General features: G+C 43.9%; 1 protein-coding gene across 2 annotated transcripts in view; it reads right to left on the bottom strand.

Moving 5' to 3' along the window:
- The window catches only part of cobl (cordon-bleu WH2 repeat protein), a 751,655-nt gene that overhangs the window by 471,680 nt on the left and 262,650 nt on the right, over nt 1-17,325 (bottom strand). For both annotated transcript variants that reach the window (XM_070881173.1, XM_070881172.1), the window contains exon 3: nt 6,081-6,275. In XM_070881173.1, coding sequence (XP_070737274.1) covers nt 6,081-6,275 — 195 coding nt within the window. The remainder of the gene's footprint in view (nt 1-6,080; nt 6,276-17,325) is intronic.

The raw sequence follows: 17,325 nt of genomic DNA on the forward strand, positions 1-17,325 counted from the left end.
TTAATCCTCTCTCATTACACAACACCCAGTCTAAGATGGCCTCCCCCCTAGTTGGTTCCTCGACATATTGGTCTAGAAAACCATCCCTTATGCATTCCAGGAAATCCTCCTCCACCGTATTGCTTCCAGTTTGGCTAGCCCAATCTATGTGCATATTAAAGTCACCCATTATAACTGCTGCACCTTTATTGCATGCACTCCTAATTTCCTGTTTGATGCCCTCCCCAACATCACTACTACTGTTTGGAGGTCTGTACACAACTCCCACTAACGATTTTTGCCCTTTAGTGTTCTGCAGCTCCACCCATATAGATTCCACATCATCCAAGCTAATGTCTTTCCTAACTATTGCATTAATCTCCTCTTTAACCAGTAATGCTACCCCACCTCCTTTTCCTTTTATTCTATCCTTCCTGAATGTTGAATACCCCTGGATGTTGAGTTCCCAGCCCTGATCATCCTGGAGCCACGTCTCCGTAATCCCAATCACATCATATTTGTTAACATCTATTTGCACAATTAATTCATCCACCTTATTGCGGATACTCCTTGCATTAAGACACAAAGCCTTCAGGCTTGTTTTTTTAACACCCTTTGTCCTTTTAGAATTTTGCTGTACAGTGGCCCTTTTTGTTCTTTGCCTTGGGTTTCTCTGCCCTCCACTTTTCCTCATCTCCTTTCTGTCTTTTGCTTTAGCTCCTAGCTCCTTAAATTCTTTTCGTAGGACCTCATCCCTTTTTTTACCTATGTCGTTGGTACCAATGTGCACCACGACAACTGGCTGTTCTCCCTCCCATTTCAGAATGTCCTGCACCCGCTCCGAGACATCCTTGACCCTTGCACCAGGGAGGCAACATACCATCCTGGAGTCTCGGTTGCGTCCGCAGAAACGCCTATCTATTCCCCTCACCATCGAATCCCCTATCACTATCGCGCTCCCACTCTTTTTCCTGCCCTCCTTTGCAGCAGAGCCACCTACGGTGCCATGAACTTGGCTGCTGCTGCCCTCCCCTGATGAGTCATCCTCCCCAACAGTACTCAAAGCAGTGTATCTGTTTTGCAGGGGGATGACCACAGGGGACTCCTGCACTATCTTTCTTGCACTGCTCTTCCTGTTGGTCTTCCATTCCATATCTGGCTGTGGACCCTTCTCCTGCGGTAAGACCAACTCACTACACGTGATACTCACGTCATTCTCAGCATCGTGGATGCTCCAGAGTGAATCCACCTTCAGCTCCAATTCTGCAACGCGGACCGTCAAGAGCTCGAGGCGGATACACTTCCCACACACGTAGTCGTCAGGGACACCGGAAGTGTCCCCGAGTTCCCACATGGTACAGGAGGAGCATATCACATGACTGAGCTCTCCTGCCATGTCTTAACCTTAGATACCCTTAAATTGGTAATAACAATGTTATAGTTCACTTACTGATATAAAAAATAAAAGAAAAGCTACTCACCCAACACCAGCCAATCACTTACCCCATTGGCTGTGACGTCACTTTTTGATTACTTTCTACTTCTATTTTGCTTTCTCTCCCGCTGTAGCTGCACCAGTATGCTTTTGACAGGTCGCTCCCCTCTCACCAACTGCCGCTGGCTCTCGATCTCCCGCTGGGCTTTTGACAGGTCGCTCCCCTCTCACCAACTGCCGCTGGCTCTCGATCTCCCGCTGGGCTTTTGACAGGTCGCTCCCCTCTCACCAACTGCCGCTGGCTCTCGATCTCCCGCTGGGCTTTTGACAGGTCGCTCCCCTCTCACCAACTGCCGCTGGCTCTCGATCTCCCGCTGGGCTTTTGATAGGCACTCCCCTCTCACCAACTGCCGCTGGCTCTCGATCTCCCGCTGGGCTTTTGACAGGTCGCTCCCCTCTCACCAACTGCCGCTGGCTCTCGATCTCCCGCTGGGCTTTTGACAGGTCGCTCCCCTCTCACCAACTGCCGCTGGCTCGATCTCCCGCTGGGCTTTTGACAGGTCGCTCCCCTCTCACCAACTGTTTGCTAGTGCTGTTGGGGAGGAGTTAAACTATATACAAGGGCTGTGTCCCAATGACCTCCAATGGTCACTCCCCTGGTGGCAGGTAAACCCAGGCATACATACACTACAGGAAGCACCCCCAGCCCTTCATTTGATGCTGCTTGCTGCATAGTGGCATAATGTAAGGCTTCTCATGCCTTCACTTCGGCTTCCACACCCACCCCCCAGGGCTTCATTTGATGCTGCTTGCTGCATAGTGTAAGGCTTCTCATGCCTTCATTTCGGCTTCCGCATCCCCCCCCCCACCAGCCCTCCCAGTCCCCTGGGCTTCTTTTGATGCATAGTGGCATAGTGTAAGGGTTCTCATCCCTTCAGTTCGGCTTCCACACCGCCTCCCACCCCTAGGCTTCTTTTCAAGCCGAACCCCGAGCCTGGGCGAGGTACCGTTTCTGCTGGCCGACGCTCCAACCCTCGAGCTCAGTTTGGAGACATTCGGTGGTGGCATGGTACTTTAAAAAAAATCTAAACTTAAAGAATTGCATTAAATTTCCATTTTCTGCATTTTCAGTTGGAAAAATTTAAGCTTGATGATGCATATTTATGTGTTCTTGACTCCCTCGAAAACTTTACCGAAAAACAATGGCGTATTTCTGATGTATGCTGGTTTTTCTCACGTGCCCAGAAGGTTTTTTGGGAGTGGTCATATACGCTGTCCTAGGAGAATTGTAACTTGCATAATTGTGAAAAACTGGCACAGACATCAGGTTATGCTATGACGCAAAAAAAACAACCTAAAAAAATCGTAACAGAGTTACACTGGCGCACAATCTTTGGGAAAGTTGGATTTTTAAAATATAGGCCAAATAGAGCGGCACAAATTACTGGGGAAAGTTGAGCCCAAGCTTAGGCAACAATGTAAACAATGATTTGCTTTGGTACTGCCATATGAAAGACGAAGACTATAAACAGTGTAGTTGGAAGCATAAAATTACAAAGAGATATCAATAGATTAAGTGAATGGATTTCAATATAGGCAAGTGTGAGGTCATCTACTTTAAACCTAAAAAGGATAGATTAGGGTACTTTAAAAATGATGAAAAGGTAGAAGTAGTGGTGGTCCAAATAGATTTAATGGTCCATGTATATAGATCATTAAAATGTCACAGACAGATACAAAAAATAATCAAAAAAGTCTAATTGAATGCTAGATTTTATATCTAGAGGACGAGAAAACAACAGGTTAGAAGTCATGCTGCAGCTATACACAGTCCTGGTTAGACCACACCTTGAGTACTGTGTTCAGTTCTAGGCAACACACCTTAGGAAGGATATATTGGCCTTGGAGGAAGTGCAGAGTAGATTTACTAGAACGATACATGGACTCCAAGGATTAAATTACAAGGAGAGATTATACAAACTTGGTTGTATGCCCCAGAATTTAGAAGATTAAGGGGTGATTTGATCAAAGTTTTCAAGATATTAGGAGGAACTGATAGGGTAGATAGAGAGAAATTATTTCCGCTGGTTGGGGATTCTAGGACTAGGGGACACAGCCTAGAAATTAGAGCCAGGCCTTTCAGGAGTGAAGTTAAGAAACGCTTCTACATATAAAGTGTGGTAAAAGTTTGGAACTCTCTTCTGCAAAAGGCAGTTCATGTTGGGTCAATTCTTAATTTTAAATCTGAGACTGATAGATTTCTGTTTACCAAAGGATATGAGTCACAGATCAGCCATGATCTAAGTGAATGGTGAAACAGGCTCGAGGGGGTTAAATGGCCTACTCCTGTTCCCATGTTCTCTGCACTGCACTGGAGTGTCAACCTATGTTGGCCGGTAATTTGTGGTCAGTGGCGAAGCAAAGACACTCGCCGCTGGCCTCGAAGAAAGCTGCCCACAGATCTCGCATGTCTTTCTCGATGTGTAATTGATTGTAGCACACTTTAATGGGAATTCCCAGCGAAGAGCTGCAGTGTTGTCAACAAACTGCCTATGCAGCCAATCACATTGAAGAATTGACAGCAAACCAGAAAATAAAAAGCAGCTTTTATCCAGACTTTAAAAAAATGTTAGAGTGTGAAATGAAGATTGGGACTTTCACATGGAGATAGGTAGAAACTGAAATATCATGAACAATCATTAAAAAAATAATTTTTTAATTTAAATAAAATTGTGATTTTTATCATAATGGGACGCTCCACAAATATATATTTTTTTAAGTTTGTCTAGCAGTCAAATCCCAGTTAAAACCTATTCCAACAAGGCTTAACATTTAATGGTGTATTTAACAGCGATGTTAGTATGGAAAAGCCTAAGTTTTTGTCCGTTTCACTGATTGCCAGCTATGGTGGGGGGTCTACAGCATAGCCTGTGTCGGAGCAGTGAATGACTGGCCGCAACTTTAGGATTTCCACGTTTAGATCCGCATGCGCTAAATCCTTAAGTTGCGGTCAGTTTCAGAGCGAACAGTTCGCCATCATTACCCACTGCAAAATCCAGGCCATTATGTCTCTGGAGTGGGACTTGAACCCACAACCTTCTGACTCAGAGGCGAAAATGCAACCACAAAGCCATGGCTAACACCTCACAAGAAATAAAGAGACAGATGTTTAAGTAATACCTTGCCTCATTGTGCTTTATCAATTTTTCTGACACAACCTAAAGATATTGTAGTACCTGTATTACAAAAGTGGTAATAAAGTATCCTGGCAACAGTATCTGAAGGAAAGCAGCCCAGCTGGCAATCTGGCAACAGCTTGAACTGCACTCTGGCATATACATGGCACGGAACAAATATCCCGTTCTTTTCCTGTTGTAAAAATATATATTTGTTGTGAACTCACAGTACAAGGTGCAGGAAATAGACAAGGGCAAAACAGTGGAGGCAGCTATCTAGTAAGCAAAATATGTAGGTTACAAACTCCCACCATCACCCATCCTATTGTCTGGCTGCAAAAGTAAAAGTTAGCATTCAACTATTCTGAATGCCTAACCTGAATCTCCCCATGGATTAAGTAGTAAATTAAGTCGCACATTGCTCGTTAGCAATTTAATCGCTCTGAATGCATGGCTGGGTGCTGTGCAGTTTTTAATACAAGCCCATAGTGAGATGGCATGTGATTTGTTTGGGTCATCATGACCCAAACTGAATGCAGTCAGAGTTTTGCTGTGTAGTTTAAACTTTCAACTCTCTCCTGCAAATTTTTGTTTGAGATGAAGGCCAGTCACGGCAATAGGAACCAGGATTAGTTATTGTTTAATACTATTTAGTCATAGTGCCTTTTCATATCGATATAAATTGTTTAAAATGTCAACTATCAAGGACTGATTTCTAAAAAATGTTTAATCTGAAGCTGCCTTTATCTTTTAGATGCTGACTAATCTGCTGCAGATTTCTAGCATTTCTGTTTTTGTTTCCTCTTTTGACTGCTGCAAATAGCTTGCACTAACTAGTTTGGCAAAGCAAATGGCAGACGTTAGATTTACATCTTACAATAAGCGTAAATTCACTTGTCAGAATTCAATTATATTGTCGCATACATCTTGTTGTACAAAGAGTAGTTTATTGCCCCCTCAAATATGTCAATTAGTTCAAACATCTAAACTTGGTTATACATTGCTGTAACCAATTTCTGATGTGTCTTCAACAATAATCCATGATGAGAAGCCTTTAAGAAACACTAGACTTGTGCTGTTTGGGAAATTAAGGTTCAAATGATGTGATGACCTGCCAGTCATCTTGGTTAATCCTTGCCACTGGACCAAGACCGAGCTCTGTCAAGTCCGTGTGGTGGCTGGTGTGCATTACCTGTTAAAAAAATCTACGCACAGGCATCTTCCACCCTTCAACATGTATTTCGGGACCTGGACTATCAGGTCCTTCACTGAAACACCTGTGAACTCATCCCTTTTTGGCGTGGAAGCAAGTCATCCTCGATACGAGGGACCGCCTATGATGATGATGATTCACTTGCTGTCAAAATGCAAAGCTCAGCTTAATTAAAATGGTATTACCACATGAACATGACATTATTGCTGCTTCAAGTATAATTTTGTGCACACAGTTTGCAGCCCAATGACTGAAGCGATTCTTGTTCATTGCTTACCTTCCACTCACTTCAACCGTTTTTTCTGCACCATTTGGTAAGACAACCAGTATGTCCACTGTCCCAGGCAATACATTTTCTTTCATGTCTCCAGGATTCTGCTCATTATGTTTAACTCTACAATTTTGGGTAGCAGTGAGGATCCTGCGTGGAGCTGGCTGAGGTGGTGGTAGTGGAGCTCGACCCTTCATTTTCCTGAAAAAAAAATTTTTTATAAATCTAAAAAATAATACACAATTAAATTCCAAAACATAGAAACATAGAAAATAGGTGCAGGAGTAGGCCATTCGGCCCTTCTAGCCTGCACCGCCATTCAATGAGTTCATGGCTGAACATTCAACTTCAGTACCCCATTCCTGCTTTCTCGCCATACCCCTTGATCCCCCTAGTAGTAAGGACCTCATCTAACTCCTTTTTGAATATATTTAGTGAATTGGCCTCAACAACTTTCTGTGGTAGAGAATTCCACAGGTTCACCACTCTCTGGGTGAAGAAGTTCCTCCGCATCTCGGTCCTAAATGGCTTACCCCTTATCCTTAAACTGTGACCTCTGGTTCTGGACTTCCCCAACATTGGGAACATTCTTCCTGCATCTAACCTGTCTAACCCCGTCAGAATTTTAAATGTTTCTATGAGGTCCCCTCTCATTCTTCTGAACTCCAGTGAATACAAGCCCAGTTGATCCAGTCTTTCTTGATAGGTCAGTCCCGCCATCCCGGGAATCAGTCTGGTGAACCTTCGCTGCACTCCCTCAATAGCAAGAATGTCCTTCCTCAGGTTAGGAGACCAAAACTGTACACAATACTCCAGGTGTGGCCTCACCAATGCCCTGTACAACTGTAGCAACACCTCCCTGCCCCTGTACTCAAATCCCCTTGCTATGAAGGCCAACATGCCATTTGCTTTCTTAACCGCCTGCTGCACCTGCATGCCAACCTTCAATGACTGATGTACCATGACACCCAGGTCTCTTTGCACCTTCCCTTTTCCTAATCTGTCACCATTCAGATAATAGTCTGTCTCTCTGTTTTTACCACCAAAGTGGATAACCTCACATTTATCCACATTATACTTCATCTGCCATGCATTTGCCCACTCACCTAACCTATCCAAGTCGCTCTGCAGCCTCACAGCATCCTCCTCGCAGCTCACACTGCCACCCAACTTAGTGTCATCCGCAAATTTGGAGATACTACATTTAATCCCCTCATCTAAATCATTAATGTACAGTGTAAACAACTGTGGCCCCAGCATAGAACCTTGCGGTACCCCACTAGTCACTGCCTGCCATTCTGAAAAGTACCCATTTACTCCTACTCTTTGCTTCCTGTCTGACAACCAGTTCTCAATCCATGTTAGTACACTACCCCCAATCCCATGTGCTCTAACTTTGCACATCAATCTCTTGTGTGGGACCTTGTCGAACGCCTTCTGAAAGTCCAAATATACCAAATCAACTGGTTCTCCCTTATCCACTCTACTGGAAACATCCTCAAAAAATTCCAGAAGATTTGTCAAGCATGATTTCCCTTTCACAAATCCATGCTGACTTGGACCTATCATGTCACCTCTTTCCAAATGCACTGCTATGACATCCTTAATAATTGATTCCATCATTTTACCCACTACCGATGTCAGGCTGACCGGTCTATAATTCCCTGTTTTCTCTCTCCCTCCTTTTTTAAAAAGTGGGGTTACATTGGCTACCCTCCACTCCATAGGAACTGATCCAGAGTCAATGGAATGTTGGAAAATGACTGTTAACGCATCCACTATTTCCAAGGCCACCTCCTTAAGTACTCTGGGATGCAGTCCATCAGGCCCTGGGGATTTATCGGCCTTCAATCCCATCAATTTCCCCAACACAATTTCCCAGCTAATAAGGATTTCCCTCAGTTCCTCCTCCTTACTAGACCCCCCGACCCCTTTTATAACCGGAAGGTTGTTCGTGTCCTCCTTCGTGAATACCGAACCAAATTACTTGTTCAATTGGTCCGCCATTTCTTTGTTCCCCGTTATGACTTCCCCTGATTCTGACTGCAGGGGACCTACGTTTGTCTTTACTAACCTTTTTCTCTTTACATATCTATAGAAACTTTTGCAATCCGTCTTAATGTTCCCTGCAAGCTTCTTCTCATACTCCATTTTCCCTGCCCTAATCAAACCCTTTGTCCTCCTCTGCTGAGTTCTAAATTTCTCCCAGTCCCCAGGTTCGCTGCTATTTCTGGCCAATTTGTATGCCACTTCCTTGGCTTTAATACTATCCCTGATTTCCCTTGATAGCCACGGTTGAGCCACCTTCCCTTTTTTATTTTTACGCCAGACAGGAATGTACAATTGTTGTAGTTCATCCATGCGGTCTCTAAATGTCTGCCATTGCCCATCCACAGTCAACCCCTTAAGTATCATTCGCCAATCCATCCCAGCCAATTCACGCCTCATACCTTCAAAGTTAGCCTTCTTTAAGTTCTGGACCATGGTCTCTGAATTAACTGTTTCATTCTCCATCCCAATGCAGAATTCCACCATATTATGGTCACTTTTCCCCAAGGGGCCTCGCACAACGAGATTGCTAATTAATCCTCTCTCATTACATAACACCCAGTCCAAGATGGCCTCCCCCCTAGTTGGTTCCTCGACATATTGGTCTAAAAAACCATCCCTTATGCACTCCAGAAAATCCTCCTCCACCTTATTGCTTCCAGTTTGGTTAGCCCAATCTATGTGCATATTAAAGTCACCCATTATAACTGCTGCACCTTTATTGCACGCACCCCTAATTTCATGTTTGATGCCCTCCCCAACATCACTACTACTGTTTGGAGGTCTGTACACAACTCCCACTAACGTTTTTTGCCCTTTGGTGTTCTGCAGCTCTACCCAAATAGATTCCACATCATCCAAGCTAATGTCCTTCCTAACTAAAGAGTAATATCTGTGTGTACTTTTGTTTTACAGACAACAAACCAGTAGTGTACGCAACAAAACTGTTTGCCAACCACCTGATGAAAGCTTATCACTCATATCGGCTTGTGATAGTTGGGCTGAGTTTTGGCCATTTTCTGCCAGGATCATTGGAAGTACAGTATTCTGTCATAGTGGAACTAGAAACCCATGTTAGAAACTTCATTTCTGACCAAGCTCATTGAGAAGTATACAATTATGACCAACCCATCCTTATCTGGCCTATACTGACCAACACTAGGTTTTGCATGAATATGGCTGAGAGGTGAGGCAAGAGGCATATTGAGTTAAAAATCCAATGTAATCATTCTGAAGACAGTCAATCTTTATCTATTTAAATATGTAGACACCAGAGCTGGAAAACAGTTTTACTTGTCACAAGGATCAGATGCTTGGTTGTAGAGTGGAGTTGAGGTAGAAGATCAGTCAAGATCTTATTAAATGGCGGAGCAGGCTCAAGGGGCCCTTTGGCCTACTCCTGCTCCTAATTCTTATCTTCTTAGAGTCCACCAGTGTTGAATATACCATCGCTTTTTAATGAGTAATTTATAGTACAATAAATAATGGCGATGTAAATATAAATTATACACACAAACACGAAATCAGCTGTGCTCAATTTAAAATGTTTTAATTTAAGGCGTCATTGTTCCAGCCGATATAGCTACTTACCTCAAATAAATGATTGAAACATGAAGATTTGTATGTTTTAACATTTTAATATACTTACAACTACAAAAGGGACGGTGGCCTACACATTGGATGAGCCAGCACCTATTTTGCAGGCTAAAAAACGGGTGCTGAAAGGTTCAATTTGGCTTGCAAGCTCAGACCATGCCGGGAATCATATCAAATTGGTTAGGGAGCCCTGGTGTTGTGTGCCTACTTGAAACTAGCATTACACTCAAGACCTACGCAAAGGGAGGTCAAAACATTTTGGACCCCTTTGGAAAATTGGATCATGACTGACAGCAGCATGCACTGTGCCAGCTGCAGCCAGTTTTCTCTGGCCCAAAGCAGCCAAATCAGCAGTCCTTAAAAAGGCTGGAGGCTGCCACAAAAAAAAGCAAGTGAAAAAAAAATGTTACTTGCTCGAACGTGGAGCTAAGAGGAGCAGAATTGGTCACCACTTGCCCACTTCCTGATCTCCGAACTACCCTGCACCCCAGACTTACTGGAGGCCCAATGTTGGTGTTGACCCAGCTGACTTTCAGCCTTTTTGCGGCCGGCGCACTACCTCGGGGCTTGACTATCAACGGCCAGCATGCTGGTCATGTCCTGATGATGCAAGAGGGCCAATTTTGTAACGACCTCTTGCACATCAGTTCCAACATGGAACTTGTTTTCGCCGTGGGTCTGCCCCCAAATTCGGGTGCAAACCAATTTCTAGTCCTGTACCTGAAAAACAGCGACCTCACCCTCACCACCAAATAAAAAGAAAAAAAGGAGGTCGTCTTTCTCCCAGTTCCAACCAAGAAAGAAGAACATGTGCCAGGTCACTGAAATACAGTTTCCTATGAGACAACAGTAGCACACAAAGTACTATTAATGTGGTGTATTTGGACTTTCAAAAGGCTTTTGACAAGGTCCCACACAAGAGTTTAGTGTGCAAAATTAAAGCACATGGTATTGGGGTTAATGTATTGATGTGGATAAAGAACTGGTTGGCAGACAGGAAGCGAAGAGTAGGAATAAATGGGTCCTTTTCAGAATGGCAGGCAGTGACTAGTGGGGTGCCGCAGGGCTCAGTGCTGGGACCCCAGCTATTTACAATATACAGTAATGATTTGGACTAAGGAATTGAATGTAATATTTCCAAGTTTGCAGATGACACTAAGCTGGGTGGCAGTGTGAGCTGTGAGGAGGATGCTAAGAGGCTGCAGGGTGACTTGGATAGGTTAGGTGAGTGGGCAAATGCATGGCAGATGCAGTATAATGTAGATAAATGTGAGGTTATCCACTTTGGTGGCAAAAACAGGAAGGTGGACTATTATCTGAATGGTGACAGATTAGGAAAAGGGGAGGTGCAATGAGACCTGCGTGTCATGGTACATCAGTCATTGAAAGTTGGCATGCAGGTACAGCAGGCGGTGAAGAAAGCAAAAGGCATGTTAGCCTTCATAGCAAGAGCAATTGAGTATCGGAGCAGGGAGGCTTACTGCAGTTGTACAGGGCCTTGGTGAGGCCACACCTTGAATATTGTGTTCAGTTTTGGTCTCCTAATCTGAGGAAGGACATTCTTGCTATTGAGGGAGTACAGCAAAGGTTCACTCGACTGATTCCCAAGATGTCAGGACTGACATATGAAGAAAGACTGGATTGACTAGGTTTATATTCACTGGAATTTAGAAGAATAAGAGGGGATCTCATTGAAACATATAAAATTCTGATGGGATTGGAAATACACCCCATTCCACTAACCCTAGCTGAGACTGTCAGATGGATTCAGAGCCAAACTATCACGAGAGGAGGGGGGCCAATACAAATATGAGAGAGGAAAGGCGGGTCAAAAGAGGGATCACGGAGATCAGGAGGAGTATCATACTGTTACCACATGAACGACCACGGGGAGGTCACCAAGTGGGAGAGTGCTGGAGACCCCATTAGTCAGACGTTCCAGGGATGGTACCAACCAACCTACGACCGTGGAAAGGAACCCCCATTCTTAGCCCTGACCAATACCTCGAGGATTGGGAGGCCAAACCGGGGACATATGTCTAACCCGAAATGACACCAGTAACAAGGGACATACCATGGGGTACAGCAAATGTCCAAACAGTCTCAACATCACCACAGGTGCACGAGTCACCATCCTCTCTCACCTTCCGAATAAAGCAGGTGGAGGTTTGTGGGCCCAGTCCTGGGACCCGGAAGCAATAGAGTGTGAACGGATGAATGCGATACTCCGAGAATGATCCTAAGTGTTATCATGGAATGATAAAAGGGGGGAATGTGAATGTTTGAAAATGTATAGAGACATTGAAGTTGAGAACGTGGGAATTATATATGGCCAGTATAAGCTAACAAATAATTCATGGAGGAATAGCCATGACATCTCAGACTCGAGACTGCAAAATGTTACAACACTAACACATATTGAAACAAAACCCACAGCTTGCAGAAAAACCTCAAGGTCTTAGTAGCTTATAATGGGCCTTTGTGTAAAATCAGACCATTCTTAGATCGGCTTATGAGTGGACAAAGGGAAAGAGGGATCAAAGAGGATAGGCTGAACTAGGATGTCACTCTATTTGTATCTTGTTATCTTTTACCGAAAATGTATAACTGTCGTCCCTTTACAATGTAACGTCACTTTGTCCATAGGAAGTGAGTGCAATCTATCAGGAAGCATTCCTTCTGTCTGATAAGGTCCCCGATCGGGATTTGCTTTTTAAATAAAAGCTTGCTTTGTTTAAAGCATAATCGGTATTCGACTCAGTGATTTCACTGAACCAGATTGAGGGAAAAGAATCCAGAAATCAACATATTCAAAAGGGAGTTAGATGTGGCCCTTACAGCTAAAGGGATCAAGGGGTATGGAGAGAAAGCAGGAATGGGGTACTGAAGTTGCATGATCAGCTATAGTCATATTGAATGGTGGTGCAAGCTCCAAGGGCCAAATAGCCTACTCCTGCACCTATTTTCTATGTTTCTAAATATACAAATCACTAAAAGTTGCGACACAGGTTAGCAAGGCCATAAAAAAGCACGAGGGTTTATTTCTAAAGGTATAGAATTGAAAAGTAAGGAAGTTATGCGTACAATTCTGGTTGCCATATTATAAAAAGGATATAGAGGCACTGCAATATCTTTGTAGTTCATAATCAAGTTCCAGTTAAAGCAGCACTACTAGATAGTGGCAGTCATGTTAATGATTCAATGAGGGGATTAGAATTTGTTCCTTATAGTGAAGTACACCAATATTTGGAGCACTTGAGACATTTTACTGGTCCAAATATTTGTTTGAATAGTACACTTCATTTCACATATATTCTATTTGAGGTCCTACGAGACGAATTTAGGGAGCTTGGAGCTAAATTAAAAAAGTAGGACCTCAAAAGTAGTAATCTCAGGATTGCTACCAGTGCCGCATGCTAGTCAGAGTAGGAATCGCAGGATAGCTCAAATGAATACGTGGCTTGAGGAGTGATGGAGAAGGGAGGGATTCAAATTCCTGGGGCATTGGAACCGGTTCTGGGGGAGGTGGGACCAGTACAAACCGGACAGTCTGCACCTGGGCAGGACCGGAACCAATGTCCGAGGGGGAGTGTTTGTTAGTGCTGTTGGGGAGGAGTTAAACTAATATGGCTGGTGAATGGGAACCTATGCAGGGAGACAGAGGGAAATAAAAGGGAGACAGAAGCAAAAGATAGAAAGGAGAAGAGTAAAAGTGGAGGGCAGAGAAACCTAAGGCAAAAAAACAAAAAGTGCTATATTACAGCAAAATGCTAAAGGGGCAAAGTGTGTTAAAAAGACAAGCCTGAAGGCTCTGTGCCTCAATGCGAGGAGTATTCGGAATAAGGTGGACGAATTAACTGTGCAGATAGCAGTTAATGCATACGATGTAATTGGCATCACGTAGACATGGTTCCAGGGTGACCAAGGCTGGGAACTCAACATCCAGGAGTATTCAACATTTAGGAAGGATAGACAGAAAGGAAAAGGAAGCGGAGTGGCGTTGCTGGTTAAAGAGGAAATTAATGCAATAGTAAGGAAGGACATTGGCTTGGATGATATGGAATCGGTATGGGTGAAGCTACGGAATACCAAAGGGCAGAAAATGCTGGTGGGTGTTGTGTACAGGCCATCAAACAGTAGTAGTGAGGTTGGGGACAGCAACAAACAAGAAATAAGGGATGTGTGCAATAAAGGTACAGCAGTTATCATGGGCGACTTTATTTTGCATTTAGATTGGGCTAACCAAACTGGTAGCAATGCGGTGGAGGAGGATTTCCTGAAGTGTATTAGGGATGGTTTTTTTGACCAATATGTCGAGGAACCAACTAGAGAGCTGGCCATCCGTGACTGGGTAATGAGAAGGGACTAATTAGCAATCTTGTTGCGCGAGGCCCCTTGGGGAAGAGTGACTATAATATGGTAGAATTCTTTATTAAGATGGAGAGTGACACAGTTAATTTAGAAACTAGGGTCCTGAACTTAAGGAAAGCTAACTTCGACGGTATGAGACGTGAACTGGCTAGAATAGACTGGCAAATGATACTTAAAGGGTTGACGGTGGATAGGCAATGGCAAACATTTATAGATCACATGGATGAACTTCAACAATTGTACATCCCTGTCTGGAGTAAAAATAAAACAGGGAAGGTGGCTCAACCGTGGCTAACAAGGGAAATTAAGGATAGTGTTAGATCCAAGGAAGAGGCATATAAATTGGCAGAAAAAGCAGCAAACCTGAGGACTGGGAGAAATTTAGAATTCAGCAGAGGAGGCCAAAGGGTTTAATTAGGAGGGGGAAAATAGAATACGAGAGGAAGCTTGCCGAGAACATAAAAACTGAATGCAAAAGCTTCTATAGGTCCGTGGAGAGAAAAAGATTAGTGAAGACAAACGTAGGTCCTTTGCAGTCGGACTCAGGTGAATTTATAATGGGAACAAAGAAATGGCAGACCAATTGAACAAATACTTTGGTTCTGTCTTCACGAAGGAAGACACAAATAACCTTCCGGATGTTTTGGGGAACGAGGGTCTAGTGCGAAGGAGGAACTGAAGGCTATCCTTGTTAGGCGGGAAATTGTGTTGGGGAAATTGATGGGATTGAAGGCCGATAAATCCCCAGGGCCTGACTGTCTGCATCCCAGAGTACTTAAGGAAGTGGCCCGAGAAATAGTGGATGCATTGGTGATCATTTTCCAACAGTATATCGACTCTGGATCATTTCCTATGGACTGGAGGGTAGCTAATGTAACACCACTTTTTAAAAAAGGAGGGAGAGAGAAAACGGGTAATTATAGACCGGTTAGCCTGACATCAGTAGTGGGGGAAATGTTGGAATCAATTATTAAGGATGAAATAGCAGCACATTTGGAAAGCAGTGACAGGATCGGTCCAAGTCAGCATGGATTTATGAAAGGGAAATCATGCTTGACAAATCTTCTGGAATTTTTTGAGGACGTAACTAGTCGAGTGGGCAAGGGAGAACCAGTGGATGTGGTGTATTTCGACTTTCAAAAGGCCTTTGACAAGGTCCCACATAAGAGATTGGTGTGCAAACTCAAAGCACATGGTATTAGGACTAATGTACTGGCCTGGATAGAGAATTGGTTGGCAGACAGGAAGCAGAGAGTCGGGATAAACGGGTCCTTTTCAGAATGGCAGGCAGTGACTACTGGAGTGCCGCAGGGCTCAGTGCTGGGACCCCAGCTCTTTACAATATACATAATGATTTGGATGAAGGAATTGAGTGTAATATCTCCAAGTTTGCAGATGACACTAAACTGGGTGGCGGTGTGAGCTGTGAGGAGGACGCTAAGAGGCTGCAGGGTGATTTGGACAGGTTAGGTGAGTGGGCAAATGCATGGCAGATGCAGTATAATGTGGATAAATGTGCGGTTATCCACTTTGGTGGCAAAAACACGAAGGCAGAATATTATCTGAATGGCAGCAGATTAGGAAAAGGGGAGGTACAACGAGTCCTGGGTGTCATGGTTCATCAGTCATTGAAAGTTGGCATGTAGGTACAGCAGGCGGTGAAGAAGGCAAATGGCATGTTGGCTTTCATAGCTAGGGGATTTGAGAATAGTAGCGGGGAGGTCTTACTGCACTTGTACAGCGCCTTGGTGAGGCCTCACTTGGAATATTGTGTTCTGTTTTGGTCTCCTAATCTGAGGAATGACGTTCTTGCTATTGAGGGAGTGCAGCGAAGGTTCACCAGACTGATTCCAGGAATGGCTGGACTGACATATGAGGAGAGACTGGATCAACTGGGCCTTTATACACTGGAGTTTAGAAGGATGAGAGGGGATCTCATAGAAACATATAAGATTCTGATGGGACTGGACAGGTTAGATGCAGGAAGAATGTTCCCAATGTTGGGGTAGTCCAGAACCAGAGGACACAGTCTTAGGATAAGGGGTAGGCCATTTAGGACTGAGATGAGGAGAAACTTCTTCACTCAGAGAGTTGTTAGCCTGTGGAATTCCCTGCCGCAGAGAGTTGTTGATGCCAGTTCATTGGATATATTCAAGAGGGAGTTAGATGTGGCCCTTACAGCTAAAGGGATCAAGGGGTATGGAGAGAAAGTAGGAAAAGGGTACTGTGGGAATGATCAGCCATGATCTTATTAAATAGTGGTGCAGGCTCAAAGAGCCAAATGGCCTACTCGTGCACCTATTTTCTATGTTTCTATATTTAAATAAAAAGCTGCTCTAAGAAATAGAAGTGGCATTCTTAATTTCAACTGACTTGAGCAAATCCAAGTAGTTTTGAATAATTAAAAATAAAGATATCCCCCCTACCACCACAAATTAAGCCCCATTACACTGCAGGCTGTTCTTCAACTGAGTGGCACTTGATCTACTTCTGGGATGGTTCTTCTGCCTGTCACTGGGTGGTGTGCAAGAGTAGCTATGAACGGGATTTTCCACACCCTGTCCTGAGAAGAACAAGTCAAGAATGGGTAAAGTTTAATTTGTGTGTAGAATCATGCAACTGATTTGCTGTAGCATCGCTATATAGGCTCACAAGCGTAGTTTTGGTTTTTCCATTTCCAGCGATGGCTAATAACGCATGACAGTGAGAGGTTTAGAAGCAGATCTCGAATTATCTGTCATACAAATCTACAACTATCAAAGCTGGATAAGTCCAGTTCCATGTTGCTGTGCAATGGAGTACAATGTTAAAACAAAGTGATCATTTCGGAGGAAAGAGAAATTGACATCACTAAGTTAATTTACGGCACAAGAGGCCGCCATTCGGCCCATCATATCTGTGCCTGTCAAAAGAACTATCTTGCTGAATCCCACTTTCTAGCTCTTGGTCTCTAGCCTTACAGTTTACGGCACGTCATGTGATGAGGGTATTTGCCTCTACCACCCTTTCAGTGAGTTTCAGACCCCCACCACCCTCTGGGTGAAAAAAAGTTCTCCTCAACTCCCCTCTAATCCTTCTACCAATTACTTTAAATCTATGCCCCCTGGTTATTGACATATTGGCTGAGGGAAATAGATGCTTCCTCAGCCTAGTTAGGCCCCTCATAATTTTATACACCTCAATTAAGTCTCCCCTCAGCCTCCTCTGTTCAAAAAACCCCAGCCTATTCAATTTT

This window comes from Pristiophorus japonicus, chromosome 5, assembly GCF_044704955.1.
Source record: "Pristiophorus japonicus isolate sPriJap1 chromosome 5, sPriJap1.hap1, whole genome shotgun sequence".
NCBI classification, from domain to species: domain Eukaryota; kingdom Metazoa; phylum Chordata; class Chondrichthyes; family Pristiophoridae; genus Pristiophorus; species Pristiophorus japonicus.